At 42.3% G+C, this 20,062-nt stretch overlaps 1 protein-coding gene across 1 annotated transcript; it reads right to left on the bottom strand.

The window, feature by feature from the left end:
* Positions 1–1,013: 1,013 nt before the first annotated feature.
* Positions 1,014–19,533, bottom strand: sh3bgrl (SH3 domain binding glutamate-rich protein like). The gene is made up of 4 exons (XM_050042503.1): positions 19,262–19,533; positions 9,494–9,679; positions 2,323–2,403; positions 1,014–1,924 (listed from the first exon to the last, which is right to left on the bottom strand). Exons 1-4 carry the CDS (start codon positions 19,304–19,306, stop codon positions 1,889–1,891), a joined length of 348 nt encoding a protein of 115 aa, XP_049898460.1. The 5' UTR covers positions 19,307–19,533; the 3' UTR covers positions 1,014–1,888.
* Between the last annotated feature and the right edge of the window lie 529 nt (positions 19,534–20,062).

The raw sequence follows: 20,062 nt of genomic DNA, 5'->3' as shown, positions 1-20,062 counted from the left end.
GTGTAGTAAAGAGAAGAATATTTGATTCTGAAATGTGATGGAGTAGAAACACAAAATAGGACAGACTGAGAAAAATACAAGGATGTAAAAACTGCTGAGATACGCTTTGAGTGGTTGGATAACATTCTGGGGAATATCTGTAGCATCTCGTGATTCACAAATACCAGTAACTCAGTGTGGGATGACTTCTTCAAAAGAATTCTTCTTTCTCTTTTACGGTGTTTATACTTTCTAGTAGTGTTGTGGTACTTGACATTGGTCTCAAGACTCAGTCTCGTCTCGACTGCATTTTTACTCAGTCTCGTCTTGATCTCCAACAAAGCAGACTCTGGATTTCATTTCAAGACCGGTAAAGAGCACAACTGCAAGGATATCACTAAACTGCTGGTGGATAAGAAACAGTGTTGAATAAAGATTGTTGTTGGTTTCAGTTCCTTAGTGTTTATATTCGTTTGCCCACAGAAGACAGTAAAATTCTCACGCATAAAATTCACTTCTTCAATTCTTTCTGATTATTCTATCAAAACATAACTTTTGGTACACTTACACATACAAACATATATACATATATGACAATAAAAGAAGTGAATGAAGAGGAATCTTCATTGGGTTTCTGTGGGTATTTTCATGGGGGTGTAGTTGAGGACAGCCTTTGGTTTGCATGTTCTACATTTTATATTAAGTGCGTCATACAATATGGGACTCGTCATTGACCTGGCCTTGACTTGGTCTCAACCCCTTTAAGTCTTGGTCTTGTCTCAATCTCGATACACTCTGATCTCGGTCATGACTTGGTATCGGTTTAGGTGGGCTTGACTACAACGCTGCTTTCAGGACAATGAAATCACTCATCCCAAATGCTTGACTGCCCTTTTATGGCCACACAGAGTCAAGCCAAAGATTAGGCATGATCTGTAAACTCATTTATTATACATGAAAACAACTGCATGTTATAAGAAGGCAGAATTAATTTCAAATTTGTTTGACTTATTTAATGACAACCACCAAAGTACTGAAAGTCAGGCTTGCAGTTTTATTTGCAGTCTTGTTTTTATTTTATTTACGGGAAGATTATGTAAAACGGGGATTACCAACACATTGTGAAACAGGATGCTCACAGCGAAACACAACAGTCATCCAACTCCCCTTAAAAAAAAAAAACAGCAAATAAAAAAAAAAACTATTTCACATCCCTCTGTGTATGCAGACTTGTAAGTTTGGCATGTGTTATTACTTTTAAACATATATCATCTCGTAGAAAAAAGTTTGCTATTAAAACAGCATTAAGACAATATAAAGTAAATAAAAACATACAGAATGGGATTGTAATAGGTAGCTTTTACAGAAGGTGCTGCGGGTTTGGCGATGATGTGATTGGCAGTAGCACAGCATGTTTCCAGGATTCAACACATAAGACTTGCTCTAATCAAAGCTGTCAAGATAAACAGATGGAGATATTGTGTCATGGTCTGATGGTGACATGGATGATGTTCTGTCGGCCAAATGATGAATCTGTGGTGCAAATTTTGAAAGTGCGTACTTTTTGTTGAGTCTGATGATGTGCTCTCAAAAAGGAAGCTACATGTCCGTGCTAATGGTTGATTGACATGTCATTAGGCCAATAGGCTTAGCAGGCTGAGGCTAACAGGAGGAAGCAGAGCTGTTTGTAGATACCCATAATGCTCTGCTTTAGCTCCTCCCTCCACTACAGCTGACAAGGCACAGCAGAACACAGATTAATAGAAAAAAAACATACTGAAAAAAAAAAAGTCCACGTATTCATAAGCCGAGTGAAAATGTTGCTTCTTCTTTTTGTTCCTGGATCAGTTCCAGGTCAGTCTGGGTCCAGATCTGGGTTTAGGTCTCAGGTAGAAACGGTGTAAAGCTGCTACTGCTGTGCTTTCTTCGCTAGAGCCTCGGCCTCCTGCAAAGACAGACAGAGGGGGAGAAAGGAAGAGAAGAGGGAGAGTGTGTTAAATTAAAATGGAGGATATTGGTTTATATATCCCCTGCCACAGCACAGAGGAAAACCCCTCTGTTTCTATGGTAACTGGCACACCTCCTTGCAGTCCCCGTTGTGGCACAGAGGAGGCGCCAGTGTGCAGGTGTGAGAGGAACAGGAGGAGAGGCCTGCTCGGGTGTTGGGATATCATTAACAGATGTATTATGTAATATGTGTGTTTTCTGCATGGAAATCACACAGTGAGGATAAATATATATTTAAGCACATAAGCCGGTGATACAGGAAACATGGCTAGGCTGCAGGAATGCAGTTCAAAGAGAGGGCAGATATCAGCGTGGGTTTTGTGTTCATAAGCTTACCTTGGAGCCCGGGGGAGCAGTCAGACCCAGAAACGCATACACGGCGTTGTCTTCCCTGGCATCAAAGAAGGCCTCATAGTTCTGAGGAAGAGGAGGACACAGAGAGAACTTTAGATGCAGATCGATCAGAGGATCTGAGCTCCAACCTGAGGAATGATAATGTGAAACAGACTTTGGATCAGCGCCTGCAGGCGACAATCTGAGCTGCAGTGCCACATGAAGACCTCTTTGTGAGAATAGGTCATTGTCGGGATTGTGTTATTTGTCCAAGGAAAGGCCTCGGTAGTCAATCTGATAGGCGGGTATTGTCTCTGAGAATGTAACTCACAGTAAACTAGCAAACACAGTCACCCTTTTACTGTTTAGTTTACTGCAGTCTCTCTCAGTCTCAGTCCCTTACTCCTTCTCATTCCTTTGTTTTCGCTCCTTTTTCTCCCACACACACATACACAAACAGATTTTTATAAAGGGGCCGTACAGCTGCTGGTATCCTGGGAAATGCTGTTCTCTTTGTCTGTGACATTCAATACAGCCCATCCTGCATGTGCTGCCTCACTTACAGCCGTCCATTAGTTGCACAGCATGACTAGAGATTTAAGGCCCAGTGTCCTAATGGGAGGAAACCAGCATCTGCTAACACAGGAGATTAGGCTACAGTCTCATTTTAACAATTAATCAACCGTTCAGTTCTGGAAATTCAACCTCCGCAGTTTAAATGAGTAGTTTGACATTAGGAGAAATACACTTATTCACTTTCTGCTGAGAGTAAAATGAGAAGATCAATATCAGTCTTTTATCTGTCATAAGGACAGAGGGATGTCGTATGCTGTAAAGCCCTGTGAGGCAAATTGTGATTTGTGATATTGGGCTTTATAAATAAAATTGATTGATTGATTGATTGATTGACTGTTAAATATGAAGCCAGAGCAAGGTGATGGTTAAAGGGAAACTTACATGTTTTTCAACCTGGACCCAATTTTCCCATGTTTTTGTGTCCGAGCAGTTAATGGGAACAACAGTTTTTAAACTGGTCTGGTACTGAGAAAGACTGCTGCAGCTGCAAATGGGCTGCAATGTAATCGATCGGGGCAATAGCATCAATGTACGCCCATTAAAAGTGCTCGTTGACAGCTTCAGATTGTTATTGTATTGTCTGACAAAATTATGGAAAGGTCTCTGCAGAGAGACAAAGTGTTTTCCTTTAACTTTAGCCCCTTTTAAACAGGAATTGTGCAAATTTGCAGGAAAGCCCAATCAGTTTTCTTTCAGCATTGGCAGTATAAAAACAACATCGGGGAGTGCGGCAAAATGCCGCCTACCTACTTTTGTTTATACAGAATGTGCCTTTTTCGGGGCAATGGGGGGCGTGAGCAAGTAACAAAACGTGTAGCTCAGTGTGTGACGTAAACAGTGACGTGGGAGGGAAGTCGCAGCTGGTCAGTCCTTCTGAAATTCTCTCCTAAATTGGCCCGTTCTTCACCGTCCCCGCCATCTGACGGTTAATGGCCTCTTCGTTTGCGAGGACAAGGAGGGCGCGCAATTCCTTGTCTCCCCAGTTGCTCATCTTTACAGTGTCTGTCAGGTTTGTGTTTCCCTCTTGCTACTAGCTGCTTGCTAATTCCTGCTATCAGTTGTTTCCTGTTTATCCACCGCCAGTGGGTCCCACGTGCAGCGTCATCAACAGCTCCTCCCACAAGTCTTCAACAGCCCCTCCTGTGGCGGAAGGCCACCTCGGTCTTTTTAAACTAAAAGGGTTCGATCAATATGTCTACCCTACAAGGCGGAAAATTGGGCACCTCGGATCAACTTGCCAATCTGGCTCTGTGTGTCTAAACGCTCGCAGGATGCCAGCAAAACGACCCAACATTCGCGGAAAATATGGCAATGTAAAAGGGGCTTTTGTTTATCTGGTCTGTTTGTTATTACGTCTAACCAAGAGTCACTCAAGAAGTAGTCTCGTTTCTAGTGAAGTCTTGCGAGAGTTGAGTTGTTGCAGGGAGACAATATTAAAAAGGTTGTGTCAAGTGAGAGGTAAAGAGAAATAGTTAACTTCTCTGTAGGATTCTCTCTAAAATGTTGTCAGACAGTTTTAATAACAATCTGCGCCTGTCAGTGGCAAAAACAAGCACTTCATTTGGACGGAAATTGACAGTGTGAACACGCCCCAAGGAATTACATTACAGTCTATTTTGCGTCTACCGCCTGCAGCTCTCACTCAGTACGTGACCATTTTCAAAAACTGTTGTTCCCATTAGTCTAGTGCCTAACCACAAAGTTAAGCACAATGACTGGAAGCAGCAGCCTGGCAATATCCAAAAAGAAAATAAATCTGCCTACCAGCATCATGTTTGTTTAATCTGTACAACTCAAGGGAAAAAATAGGGCTGTAGCCAGAATTATGTCAGTCGAAAGGGATGTGGCTGTTCAAGTTTGAGAATTTGAACAGGGTTAGGCAGAATGTTCAGGGTGACAGCGATGTTCACATAACATAGTAAACAAGCCAAGTTAGCGCTCCAAGCTAATGTGTGCTAACTACACTAACAAAGGATCAGAAATGTGCAACAACATTTTCTGCTGACACTTGATATCAAACAGAAGAGAGACTGAGTCATATTAAGTTGCTGTGAGCTGTAAATTCAAACCTTCTGAGCAGAGGGCAGAAGACACGGTTATGTCAGAGCCTTAGGAGGCAAAGCCTTTATTCTTCCTCCGAGCTGCTGCCTCCGTCTCACCCTGGGTCTGGGTCCACGGCTGCCTGTTCCAGAGAGCAGTGTGGAAGTGAGGAACGCTCACTCTGCAGCTAAATCTGGAGGCGGACACCTTCCCAGAAGTACACTGCACACTGACTGAGAAATAAAAATAAAATCAACTGCTCGACATAAAGAATCAAAACTGACTGAGGCGTCTTGAATCTTCCACCTTTAGGGGGTAGCCTATTGAGGGGTTAGCTGTCTATATCTTATTGCTTTTTTATCTTTGGATTTTGCATGGATGTAGTGAGCTTCAGGCTGATTTTGTTTCCCTTGGACAGAGCCCAGGCCCACCGGAAAGCAGCTCTGCCTTGCAGCCTGTTTTTCCCAGTGGCCAATCGCAGTATTGCACCAAAAAAAATCCCCTGTGGCCCAAAAACCATTTTCCCCATAGGCCACCATTATAAAAGAGACATCTGTGAAACTGTTGACAGCACACCTCAAACTGCAAACTAGCTCAGTTATGACTCTTTCTATTGTGAGTTTTTAATCCATTGATGTTTCATATCTGTAAAACGTTCCCAGAACTGAGAAAAGCAATCTAAAAATCTGTGACATCATCACTATGTAAAGGTTATGAGCTGAGTGGGAACTCGTGGACGGGGCCAGCAGGAGAAACATTTCTGCACATAATCAGTGGGACGCATACTGCAGAAGTAAACCTGGAATCTAACACTTTATTTGGCTTATGAGCCAGGCAAGTGACTCCATTGGAATGAATAGGTGCCATCTTGGCATCTAGTATCTAGGCAGGGGTGGGTAGTAATGTTACAAGTAAATAGTAGATCTTAAGGAATGACTGCTTTTCATGTTCCTTTTTTCAAACTGTACTTCTTCTTTTTACTTCACTACATTTGCCATTTATACCTTTGTTGCAACGAGACTGCTCTAACTACAATCAAGTGTTGGGGGAAACAGGCAGCCTGCCTGGTCTAAATTGGGCCCCTGCTTGGACTTAACTTCATGTATTTTTTTAACAAATGTATTTTTCACATGTTCGACGATGGAAATTAAACTGGTTGCACTCACTCGCACACAGCAAAGAGGCAGCCTCTGACCTCATGACAGCCGCAGCTGCAACAGGGAATTCAACAAAAGTTAATGATGTGCGCTTGCTAGTATCAATGCTAACCTTACCAGTTAGCTAACGTTAAACTTTGATTTTAATGCTAAAGTTACAGTTACCGATGTCTGCATTTATAGTGAGTGGGCTGACGGTACCGGTATGTAAAATATGAGGAGTCAAATCATTACTAACTTAACGTTACTCCTCTTCATCCCCTGTGGGACTTAAGGCTGCAATGAGATCTCTCCATCGTATTTTGTCCTTGGCAACATGAAAGCTGCATCAAGAGGAGAAACTTTCCACCGTAAGGCTCTGACATAACATTATTTTCTCCCTTCTGTTTGGAAGTGGTGAATTTACAGCTAACAATAACTTACTGCGACACAGTGTCTGGATTTCCAATCTGTCGTTAGCACCGTTAGCTTGTTTGCTATATTACATGAATGCCGCTATCACTCTGAATGTCTGCCTGAAACCTGGTAAAACTTTAAATGGGAAAAAAAGTCACATTTTCGTATTAAATGGCTGAATCTGATTCATCTGGCATAATTCTGAGAAGGGCACAAACCTAGTTTTTCTGTATTTAGCACTGGCCCACACTGAATGTAACTTGGACTCTAAGTAATGTATTAACCAGGTACATTTTTTACTTTTACTTGAGTAGGTTTTTCAAGGGGAAATTTTCACTTTTACATGAGTTATTTTTCTGGAAGTAATTGGAATTTTCTTTAATATAGATTTTCAGTGCTCTACCCACCACTGTATCTAGGTATTATAAATCTATCACAGAGCCAGGTTAGCTGCTACCATCTATTTCCAGTCATTATGCTAAGCTAAGCTAACCAGATTTGGCTATTTCATGTGCATACACACACACACACACATATATATATATATATATATATATATATATAAACACATCAGTCATTAGTTCGGTAAACTACAGATAACTATCTTGGTCATTATTTAGTCTCTGAGGATCGCCTCCGCTATTTTGCAACGGTCATTGGTTCAGCTGTTTACACGCATTTCACCATCTAATAACACAATTTGTGATTGGATGACAGAATCAACATGGCTGCCACCGTCTACCAAGCGCCGCTTCCAAAACAGTAAATAATTATTTAGGTATTTGAGAAATAAGTGGATAAAACGTACAACTATCACTTTATAATGTTTCTGAAGTGTTTCCCTGATGGATTACTTCTCTCCTCGATGGATTCTAAAAACACGTGACGGCTCGTAACTGCTGAACGTCGCTCTGGACAGAAAGTAAGTCTATTATTACACATGTAAAGTTCCTTTACATAGATTAAAAGTTTAAAAGCATTAAACGTAACAAACGAGTGCTTTTACACTCGTATGGGAGAAGAACACAGAGGGTTGATGATGGAGCTGAAGTCAGGTTTTTATTGTGAGAGCTGCTTCATTCAGGTCGTTGTTTACTTACTGGCACCTTAACTGTGGCGATATGCTGTTCAATATTCAGCCAATATGACCCAACATGATTACTTTAAATCCGGGTAACGGGTCGGGCTGCGGGTCGTGTTTCAACGGGTCGGACCAGGTTGCGGTACTAATTGGCCTGATGCCTGGCAGCCCTGGGTAGATAAAGTCAAAATCTTAAACTTATTAGATTGAAAATGTAAAGCAGCCATATTGTTTTGGTAATTTGGGGACACTGAGATATTATAACCCTTATGGATAACGTGTTAGAGTTTCCTTTTCACTAAATCTATCTTTTATGGAGCAACATCAGTATTCTGGTTCTGTTTACCTGTTGAATGTAAATCCAATATTCACTCTCATTTTAGCTCTGTTAATGTCTCCACCAACTAAGGAAATATCTGTCTCTGAAAGCGACACTTACCTTTCTGGAAATTTTACGCTTTTCTTTGTTTAGGTTAAAATGCTATTAATAAGCTGATGGCACACTAAAATGTAAGTGAATTCCACCAGAGATAAAAACTCATAATTGTACCATTCTCATATGGTTCTAATAAAGCTCTGACGAATGCAATGATTGGCCGAGCGTCCTGTCTGTCTTCCCCACGTGGAGGCCTCCAACTGATGAAACTGTCCGCCTCTAATGTAACTTAGGCTATAACTTTATATATGACAACACAGCATCCAGTTGCTAATGGCTAACGTTAGCCTACTGTAGCGTAGACTCTGAAACATTAGCGTCATCTTCCTTGTGCGTTTTCACTTACTATTAACGTTAACGCTACTATCTAACGTTAGCACTGTAACCTTATTCTAAAGCTCATCAGCCATCACTGACTCCGGTTGAGTTTTAAAACTCTGGGGTTGCGTTTGACTGTCTTGGTTGTAACGTTACACTCACTCTCCTCTTCCGTGTATCCACCGCGAGTGGGTCGCACGTGCGACCCACTGGCGGTGGACTAACAGGAAACAGCTGATAGCAGGAATGAGCAGCTAGTAGTAAGAGGGAAATGCAAACCTGAAAGACACTGTAAAGATGAGCAACTGGGGAGACAAGGAATTGCGCACCCTCCTTGTCCTCGCAAATGAAGAGGCCATTAACCGTCAGATGACAGGGACGGTGAAGGACGGGCCGATTTATGAGAGAATCGCCTGACTGACCAGCTGCGGTTTCCCTCAGAGTAAGTCACTGTTTACGTCACATGCTGAGCTACACGTTTTGTTACTTGCTCACACCCCCGATTGCCCCAAAAGAGGCACATTCTGTAAAAGTAGACAGGCGGCATTTCACTGCACTCCCCGATTTTGTTTTTATACTGCCAATGCTGAACGGAGACTGATTCGGCTTTCCTGCAAATTTGGACAATCCCTATTTAAAAAGGGCTAATGCCTACGTCTATCATGGATGTAATGAGGACGTAATGGAAGAGGGGGGAGTAGGCCTTTGGAAGGAGGTGGAGTTGCAGGAGGAGGGGGATGAGACTTTGGAGGGAGGCGGGAGTTGTGGATGTTCAAATTTTTTCTAAGTGCTGTGTGAAATGCAAGAAAGATAAGAGTAGATTTAACTGCTAAAGTCTCCACACCAAAAAAAATGACCTGTGATGTGCTGTAGAGCTGAGGGAAACTGCTGAGCTGTATGATGATTCTCGGTGGGTCGGTCACTATGAGTGACACCTTTCACATTACGCACAGTAATGTGATCTATTGTTAATCTAAATATTTTGGTTAGTGCAGCTGTAAATGTGTTTAGTCTAAAAACATCCGAATCAGCATTCAAGCCCCACCATGCATGATTTGTGTCCTGAGATGAGCTTGATGGTAGCTGCAGCTGTGTGTGTGACATATCAGAGTAGCACTGCAACAATCATGAGCCAATAATTCAGAGCATCTGTGTGCATGTGTGCCTCACCCCGCAATATTTGCTTTCGTTAAATATCTGAGGGGGGAGAGGGTTCCCCGTGGCCGGCCTGGACTCCTCCGGAATATTCTCTCTCATCCACTTCCTGTTGCCCTCATTGGCGGCGATGTCACACTCCTCGAATGCGATCTTATTGGCCGCCAGGAAGCCCATCACATCCTGCTGCTGCTTTTTAATCTGCATGTGAGGGAGACGAGAGAGGTTGACAGAGGGGGAAGTTGTCAGTTAGACGTGTTGTTAACTTTCAGCCGTATGAGGAAACATAAGGACCCCAGTTCACCATACTGCCATCAGTCTGCTGCAGGAATAAGGACACTTCTTATCTGCTGTGAGAATTTACACCATGGAGATCGCTGGCCGCTCTGTTACTAAGTTACCACTCGTTTGCTGACAAGTGAATGAAGTGATACAACAAGAGGATAGAAGAGGGTGAACTTGGGCAAGGCTAAGCAGGGACAGATTGTGTTTTATAAGCATTGAAACTGCCAGATAGTGACGAGGGCGGCAACTCCCAAGAGTTGACTCCCATCATACTCCTTACATTTTAACAGGAAATTGCACTTTCTTGTTTAAAATGGAACTATTTCAAAAGCATTTGTAACACTTTGCATGCTTTTAATTTGACAGACTGTCTAAGCTGATCATTTTTATACAATAAAGTGAGCAGATTTCCCACAAAGAGAGACTGTGTTGGCAGTCCACACATGAGAGTTGCTGTCTTTCTCACTATCTGGGATTTTCATGTCAATGTGATTAATTTTGAAAGGCTCCACATTCTCACAAAAGGCAGTTCTGTTGCATTGGCACAGCACCATATTTAACATTTGTGACACTATTAAAATAGTCCATCCTGCTCGATGCAAAACTGCAAGCCTTTCATCTGAGAGGATGCAAATAAGCAACTCTGTGACCCAGTGGGAAATAAAAATGTATCAAAACTGACATAGTGACACACTATGGGATCTCAGCTCTTTTAAAGTACTATCAGGTTTGTCCTTAAGTGGTTTTGTCACAGAGTAACCCAAATACAGACATATAGCAAGGTAATAAAGAGGCTAGAGAATGGATAGAAATGTGTGCTCGTCTGGATGTCTTGTTGCTGCTTAAGCCTCTATCTATATGGATGTGTGTGTGCATGTGTGTGATTTAGTGTATGAAATTGTGGTCCAATGAGGTCTCAGTGGGTGTGTGTAAGAGGGAGGATGGCCCTACAAGGCCAGACGGAAACAAGAGCTCCTCTGGGACTCGAGAGGAGGTAACTGGTCAAACACGAGCCAAATAAGGCCTGCTGCAAGGAGACACACACATCCAGCCTCAGCTGCACACACACACACACATTCACACGAAAAATCAAATGAAGCCAATATGATGGTAAAAACACAACAAAGTTCTTTGTATAATAATTGATTGTCTTCCAGTCCAGACACCTCTACATGAGGGCTCCTCCCAGCTTTATGGTGTGCAGACGAGACAGGTGGATTATTTATTATTCAGCCATCTGCTGAAGCAACAACACTGAGGCATGGAAATGAGGGAGCTGACAATGCTGGCAGATTAGCTGTGGTGCAGTTTGAATCATTTAATGGCAGTTGCACACCCGAGGCCAAAGTCCTAAAACCAGCTCTCTTCCCACCTGCTCTGGAAGCCAGCACGGGATGAAGCAACGGAGTGGAACACCATGAGCTCAGACTCACTTTAACTAACTCTGTGTCTAAACACAGACAATCCACTCTCTGATGGAAGAATCTGCACCACCTGCTCTGTCTCCCTTTTGACTTGCATTAGCATTGTACACAAGGAGCTTGTACTCTTATCCAAAACGCCAACAAAACTAACTTTATCCTTAATTGCTAAAATGACAATTTAAGCACAAGGATCCACTTTCTCCTCTTTTCTCCTTTCTTTTGGTGCACTCTGGCCATTGCCCAAGAAGCCTGCATTGTACTGTTGCCAAGCAAAATTAATTTGTAGGGCAAACTGGCATCAGGCCATCTGCCCCCGACTCTAATTGCACAGTGAGAGTTCCCAGCGTTGCCCCCTTTAGCCCTTTGCATGGCTCTCTGGTTTCTTAAGTGGAGCTCCTGGTGATTTTAATATGGAAAGAAACAGGCTGCTGATGCCTTTGGGTGCGGTAATAAACAACTAGTCTTCTCCCTGTATTACTCCTTATCTATCTCTATGGAATGCTACAAAATTACTCCTCAGTCGTTATAAAATAGACAAGAGTGAGAGAGATGAGTCAGTGCAGACAATAAACAGGCGGGCCCAGAAAGCCACATAATTTGATTTCCTTAATTTATGCTTTCTCTTACAATACCTTGGTATGCAAATAACCAAGTGAGTTAAACAACATGCAAAAGCAGGAGAGAAGTTTTCTCTGTGTTGTTTGTTTTGTCTAGACACCAATCAGGCAGTAACTCCTTTGTCATGTTAGCACCATGGCTCTGTGGGTGGCAATACTGGTTGGCCAGTCCACCACTTTGCTCCAGACTGAAATATCTCAACAACTATGGATTGCCATGAAATTTAAAACAGACGTTCATGGTCCACACATGATGAATCCTACTGGATTTTGGGGTTCCCTGACATTTCCTCTGGCACCACCATGGGGTTTACATTTTTGTTTTTTATTGAAATAACTCAAAAACTATTTGATGAGTTACTAGTGCAGACATTCATGATCCCCAGAGGAGGGATCCCCATAACTTTCATGATATCCTGACATTTTCCATAGCGCCACCAGTAGGTCAAAGATTTTACTTATTCTGTGAAATATCTCAACATCTACTGTATAAGAATTGTACTTAAGGAATGTGCTAACCATGGTGATCACGAGACTAACCCCCATGCACCATCATCAGGTCAAGTTTTAATTTGCCCAGTATTTTGGTTTATGACCAAATGCTTTTAAAAGCTTTTGACATTCCCATCAGCTGAAGCTGAACTTTGCATTTAGGGCTAATTAGCAAACAAAAGCATGCTAAAATGCTAAACTAAGTTAGCTTGGTGAACTTTACTTAATATATCACTTTTTAAATATTAGCATGTTAGCATTGTCATTGTGAGCATGTTAGCATGCTAAATTTAGTATTTAGCTAAATTCATGAAAATGTTGCCAGGTACATTTTCATTCACAAAGATGTTTTCGTAAACTGATTTAAAATTTTGATTTTAGTAAAGTGATACAGAAACTGCATGAACTTGCTTCAATCACACTGATAACTATTGAATCAGAACTGACCCGCCACTCTACTTATGTGTTATCATATTACCAAGACAGTGCGCAAAAAAGTTGTGAAACGGGTAACTAAAATTTTTGGGTATGTAGAAATCAGGAAGGAAATTGATCATGCAGAATTTTTTTTCATCTAAATCATCGTATATTATCAGCGAAAACCCCAAGGCCCCGTTTAGACGACAACGATTTCAACTGAAAACGGTAAACTTTAGTTGCGTTTTGGTCGATCGTTTACACAACAGTGGCGTTTTGGGTGCCTGAAAACGCAACGATTTGAAAACGGGTTCTAGAGTGCAACGTTTTGGAAACGGCAGCGTCTCCGTTGTCATGTAAACGTGCAATATGCAGTTCCTCTGAAAACGGAGACTTTTCACACATGCGCATTACGGTTCCAGTCACTAGGCATGCCGACCGTCACAACAACAATGGTGAGCTCTGCTTGCGCTGCTCACCCTGTTGATTTGAAGTGAAGTGTAGATCTGTTACTGTAGCAACTCCACCTCGTCGTCCATCCAGACAAAGTTATCTGTGCATGCTTTCGCCAGTGTGTCTTCTTTGTTTTGGTTTGTAATCACGGCGTTGGAGAGGAAGGCGCTTCAGCGCAGGCGCATGCCGTCATGCTGTGGTGTTGCTTTGCAAATTTACACTGCCACCCATTGACCTGGCGTGCATACTACAACGTTTCCAGTAGATTTTGCGGCTCCGTGTGAATGGGGATCGTTTCAATAACGTCGTCATATAAACGCAGAAGTTTTTTAAAGGCAAAGGACAGAGTTTTCCGTTTTTACTGAAATCATTGTCGTATAAACGGCCCCTAAGACACAACCTTTGACCTCTAAATTCACATCTGGCCAAATAATGCAGTGTTTCTGATCCAAGGGTGATGTAGGCTCCTCTGGCTACATCAAAATGGATGACACAAAGGCCAAAAAAAAAAAAAAAAAAAAATCAGTGAGGTTTGGGAGAAATTTGGTGTGAAGAGAGACTGTGAGAATAACCACAGTGGCTTTGCTGCTTGTAAAATCTAACACAGCCAGTAAAAGAGACTTTTCCTCGGCTGGGTTTGAGATTCAAGAAAGGAGAACTCAGCTTAAACCAGAGACTGTGGACAATATACAGGATATACTGCAAGCTCAGGCTTCAGGGCAATTTCATATCAGCTTAATGAGTGGCAACATTGTTGGTGGTTGACTTAGCCAAATAGGCTCCAGTTCATTATGATTTTAATTCAAGTTTCTACATGTTCCAACTGCACAAGTGAAAATAAAGCACCTTAAAGTGAGTGACCGTAACCTGTGCGCTTGATTATGGGTCAGGTCGGGTTTGGATTTGACCTGCAGATAATTGCAGGTGACAGGTCTGTTCCAGTACTGAGCTTCGCAGGTGTGGGTTTGCAGATCTAGACCTGTGCAGGACTCTGGTATACATCTAACAATATGAGTGGTCAGCAGCGCACTAAAAAGCTTCTGATTCATTCAATATCTGTTACTTTTTTAATGCAATTTTGAACAAAAATCATTTCCAATGTATTTATTATTGAAAATTATAGGTATAGATTTAAGGCTTACAAGGCCTGTCACAGTAAAACAAATCTATTGTTGCACAGATCGTTATTTTGACTCCAAGTAGGCAAACAAACAAAAGCCACGGATGTTGAGAGGAAATCTGTAACATACGCTCTTTGGTTTACATTCCATTGCCGTCATCATCATCATCATGTGAGAGAGGTGCCAGGGCCATGAGATCAGATCCAGAGCAGATCAATCCCTGAAAAAGGGCAGATCTCTGGCATTAACAGCTGCCAGACAATGGCAGGCATTGATTGGATGCACTGTATCCACAACAAAGGCTTGGATCAATATGGTGGAGACTGATTCAATCAGTTATGTCGACTCAGGGCTAAGGTCAATTCATGTGCAATTTACTCACGTGTAAAGGAAAAGACATTTAAGCTGAATTTGTCTTTGTTGGAAAGACTAAGTGACCTTTCTAATGGCTCAGGAGTCCGACATTTGAATGCAGGAAAATCCTGTGCCTGGACTAAAGGAAACATAAATCAGCCCCAGCCCTGTGTGTTTATTAGGGATAAAGGTTTTTGTCTTGATTAGATCAAGTCTGATTTGTGCCGAAAACAGACGCTTAGTGGAATTTTAGCGGCAACAGTAGCCTCCACCCAATCTCGAGCTCAGTCAGCATTACAACACTGTTACAAAAGAGCCTTACACTGCTGCTCTGGCTGGGTTCCCTCATTGCTACAACAGCAGAAGGCCAAAAAATAACCTTTTATACAGACTAACGAACTCCCTGTAGCAGCCGTCCAACTCAAGCCTGACCTACAGGCCCTAATGTCAAACCCACAGTGAAAAGAAGCAGTGAATCTGAAGCAGAAAGCAGGGGACTTCGAACAATGCATATTCTGTGCATACTAAAAAAAATCCCAAGTTGTTACTGATTCTTAGTACATTTATAGTGGCAAGGAGGAAATTGTACAATAGTGTGTCTGCAGTGCTTGAGGGGAAATGGGGCAGTAAGTGTTCTCTGGTGCTAGGAAGTTTTTGGCTCTTGCCACAGACACATTCTTTTTCAGTTAACGCTCCACAGTCTAGATACACTGCTACAGGTGTGTATTATTTGCATGTGCAAATTAAAAAGATAGCCTGGTTTGTAATTCAAATTTGGCCTCACTGTAACCTAACAAGCAGGTGAATTTAGAATAGTTGGTACTGTTCTCTCAAAAATACTACAAGCACAAATATTATTAGAATATATATATTCTTGAATGGGGACCTATTATATTTTTACTTGTTACAAAAAGTCCCATACTGATATTAAACTTGGCCAAAGTTTCAATTAATGAGGTAAACTTTTGTAAAAGTAATCCATCTGAGCAAATATCTCAGGCTTCAAACTGCTCTGTTTCCACTTTTTTTCTGCTTTTGAGACAGGTGACTTCAGATTGTGACCGATTTCTTTATATGGTCATCTGCTTCAGGCACATTACTGCAGCTGTGTACATTACTTAGCCTACACTGCTACATGTAGCTACATGCTAACATCAGGGAAACATGTAATCTTGGTTGCCAGTGTTGTAATTTCTCCCAAATTTTGGATCATGTACCTGCTGGAACATGTCCTGTTATGTTAAGAAGCTTTTATTGGAGATTTTTCATGGTAGAAATTGCCGCTATACGCTACCTCATTACAATGGTTGAATCCAAATGTCCATCCTCTGGACTTGCAGACTGAGCCCTCGCAGACCTAAGTCATACGCACTGTGATGAGTTCACCATCACGTAAAGCCCTAAACACTTCCAGACTTCCCAGGAATGTGCCTGCAAAGTCTGGAAGAGCCTGTGCAGTGAAGTCCAGACATTTGGAGTCAGCCAATCGTTCCCTGGCTGCAAGTACACTGCTACATGTAGCTACATGCTAATACCAGGGAAACATGTAATTTTAGTTGCCAATGTTGTTAATGTCTCCGAAATTTTGGATCATATTTGTATTGGAACATGTCCTGTTGTGTTTAGAAGCTTTAATTGGAGAAAGTAGAAAGTGCCACCATACTCTGTTACATTCATTTTCAGATGCTGAGATAGAGACGACCCAGAAACACTGACCAATCAGAGCAGACTTGGCTTTTTCAGGAGGGGGGGTTCAAAGAGACAGATGCTAAAATGGCTTGTCTCAGGCAGGAGGTGAACACAGGTGTTCCAGCTCAGACAGTATGAGGAAAATAAAGTGTTTTTTGAACATTAAAGAACATAAACATAAACATGTTAGAAAACCCAAAATGCAAGTATTAATCTGAAAATGAGCATAATAGGTCCCCTTTCATTTCTGTCACAGCTGAGGTCAACATAAGGATATGGGTACGCAGCATGACCTCATGTCTACAGAGCCATTGACGGTAACAGTAGAAGTCTCTCTGGAGAATTCACAGCGAATCACAACACCATTTCTTCAGGTGACTCAAACATTCTGCTTCTCATTACTTGGTGGAAATACGATGATGTCACCTCATATTCACTTTGCAGGGTTACCACCCTTCACAAGGGACTATAAAGGTCAGGGGTCAGGGGAGAACTAAGCTGGCAGTAAGTGCTTGGCTCAGTGACACTAACCCGAGACACAGACCTGAAACAATCCTCTTTTTGTAGCTTATTGTTCCTTTTTTTCTGTCAGAAAGGTGCTGATTCCACACAATGATAATATGCAAACTGCAGTCTGTGGTCTTTTGCTAAATAGCTTTATATTATAAGGCACTTATATCATATTTTTCTTCCAACTATTGCACCAAAGCTTCACAAAGAAAGCATCTATTCCAGGATTCTTATAATGGACTGTAAGTATACACTTGTATGGGGAGGTCAATGGACAGACACATACCACTTAATCTATTAACCATTCATGCAGATGGGAAATGTTGAGGAGCAATCATGTTGACATAACTCACTTCAGTTCTTCATTGTCTGTCATTTCCATACAGTTCTTCTCTATGTGACCTTTGTGCATTACTATATCTTTTGTTAATCAGCTGTGGTTGTCTTAGATTAGATACCGAAGAGTTCAGTCAGATAAACCTTTTAAGATGTTTACCAGCCTTGGTGCTACAAAGAACCATTTCTGAGAATGTTCGGCCATCATGTGGATCAGATTCTGTATAAAATCAATACACATTAATAGCTATAAATAAACACTGACGTGGAACAGAACTTTATGTCTTTAGAAAATACTGAATAATGCTGACTGTTGTAACTTGTCAAGCGCTAAATCTGATACATCCCTCTGGCTAATCTTTCTCCGTCTCTCTCGCTGACCTGCAATTGTTCCCTCAGTGGAGCAAACACTTTTTATGTAGTTTTTTTTTACATACTCCTACTTCTTTTCTGTGTTTCGGCTGTCTCTCCATTCACAAGCTGAATTAGATTGGAGTGATTCATGTAGCAGCAGACGTTGCTGGATCGTGGAATGCAATCACATTGTTTTGTGCAAACTGACGCAATCAAACTGCAAGCTGAGGGTTCTCGACCACAATTTGTCACTCAGCGGCGTTTTACTGGTCTGAATGTCTCTTTTTAATGGATTACATTTGTATTAATTTATTACATTTGTATTCCATTGAAGGCAGACATTGCACAGAGAAAGAATCTAATATTAATAGACTAACATATAACAGACATAATGGGTTTATGGCACTTTAGTTAGCAACACTGTTGTTTTTCCTCCAACTCTAAAAGAGGATGTTGAATAGAGATGATAGCATAGCCTAATTATAAGTGTGTTTGTGCAAGCTTTTAAGAGGACATAAGCTTGTCCACTTGTTGTAGCAGACTCTACTAAAGACAGATCGATGAGAGGTAATGCATTTTTCCCGGACAGGCTCCAGCACAGTGATGCACATCACTGGCTCTGAACTCCGACTGCTCCAGCTTTACAGGAAGCTTCCATCCCATAAGACTGCTGATGAGCTTGTGCAAATGTCATTGACTGTAAGGGCAATAAAGTTACACAGAGCTGTCCGACTGAAAAGACACTCTGTGCTTGATCACTTCCTCCTGCGTGAGCTGCGACGACAAGCTGCACAATGAGAGTAAATCATTCTAAATGTGACCTAAACCACATTGTGTAACATGGGACTTTAATTTAAGTGACTTCGATGTAGGAGCTTGATTTTGAAGGCTGTAATATCTGCACCACTTCCATCACAACACTATAAAGCATACTAGTAACATCCTGGACTATGACAAGCACCTAGCAGTGGCTAGTAATATTCCACATCAGCTCAGACTCTTGCAGTAGCTGTAAGCCAACTACACAAGAACAGTGTGCTATAGCCAGAATTCAAGCTTTAAATGACAAATTCCTGCAACTCGAGACCTCCAACAAGTCCTAAACAGAGCATAAGTGTTCCTAAGCTGCAGCTGCATGTCTAAAAAGGGGCCTTGGAGAATTGCATCACCATCATTCCTCTCCACTCTGGAAGAGGCTGGCAAGAGTGAAGCTGATGGTCATCTGGGCTGCAGGACATGGACCCCTGCAGGACACTGTCCCCTTATCAAACACACAGCCTGTGAGCCACACTATGGCATCAGGTGACACACCAAGACCTTTTAAGTGCATTTATGGATTTTCACTGCATGCCTTTCCTGTTTGTCAGCCTGCTTTCAGCTGCAGATACACTGACATGTGAATTCAGGAAACCCTGTGACAAGCCACAGCGCAAAGAGAAGTCTGCCCTGCTCAGTTAACCAGCCTCAAACTTCCTGTCTGTCTCTTACTTTGTGACAAAGTTACTGACAGACTCCATCTGTGTCTTAAGTCTTGAGGAGGGCAGAGCAACATGCTTACTGATGAGTCAGACCCACTCCAGACCGTGTGGATGACAGCCGGATGGACATCAGTTGGTGAGTTCAATAAAAGTTCAGCAGCCTTTTATTTGTCAAAACAAGCGCTGGATGCTGCAGATGAACCCACCGATAAAAACACACACATAAAAGCAATGCTTTTGTAGTATCCCTTACCGAAGTGGATCCAGAGGACGATGCTATGTACACTTTGATCACCATGTTAAAATCCCTGGTGCTGACACGAGTCCGGTAAGCAGCGGTTAGTTGCCCTGCTTCCTCTAGCAGAGACTTTGCAAGGCGGATCGCTCGGCAAGCGGGACGAAATAACAACAACAACAAAGTGCCCCAGCTGAAAGGCTGAATGTGTGTGTGTCTGATGAAGGCAGCGCAGGCTATCTGCGCAAATGCTCCTGTTCTCAGCACTGGATGGAGCTTCACATTCCTCCTCCGCCTCTACTCTGCCTCCCCGCCCCTCTCTCTCTCTCTCTCTCTCTCTGTGGAGCCAGGACACACACTCTGAGGCACGTTCACACACACACACACACACACACACACACACACACACACACACACACACACACACACACACACACAGGGGCAGTGGGCCTATCATGATGGCAAGACAGCAGGGTTATATTGTCTCAGTATTTCAGCATCGACCCCATTGTCTGCAAGCCACCACGCACTGGCTATTGTCCTTTGAAAGAGCGCAAACGTGCACCATCCCGTGTGTTTTAATAAATGCTGGTGTGCTAAGTTGGATGTTAAGATTAAAAAATGAATGTGCTGTGATTTTGAACACTTCTGGGCGCTTTTGTGTAACAGCACAGCCTCTTTAAGCGCCGTCTTGTGCAGCCACATCATTAGACGGGCTTTGTGGGCCCCCTGCAGGCGTCTGGGGCAGACGACGGGAGGCTTTTCTCTGAAACGAATTTAGGAAAGCCGACTGACAAACAAAAAAAAAATGTGTCGGAG

Source organism: Epinephelus moara, chromosome 4 (genome assembly GCF_006386435.1).
Source record: "Epinephelus moara isolate mb chromosome 4, YSFRI_EMoa_1.0, whole genome shotgun sequence".
Classification (NCBI taxonomy): Eukaryota; Metazoa; Chordata; class Actinopteri; order Perciformes; family Serranidae; genus Epinephelus; species Epinephelus moara.
This window is presented reverse-complemented; position numbering and strand designations above follow the sequence as displayed.

Excerpts from the sequence above, each read along its gene's own strand:
- sh3bgrl (XM_050042503.1), bottom strand. The coding sequence starts at position 19,306 with ATGGTGATCAAAGTGTACATAGCATCGTCCTCTGGATCCACTTCG. Across the intron at positions 9,680-19,261 it reads CGTCCTCTGGATCCACTTCG|ATTAAAAAGCAGCAGCAGGA; the intron begins GTAAGGGATACT and ends CCTCACATGCAG. Across the intron at positions 2,404-9,493 it reads ACGAAAGCAAATATTGCGGG|AACTATGAGGCCTTCTTTGA; the intron begins GTGAGGCACACA and ends CCTCTTCCTCAG.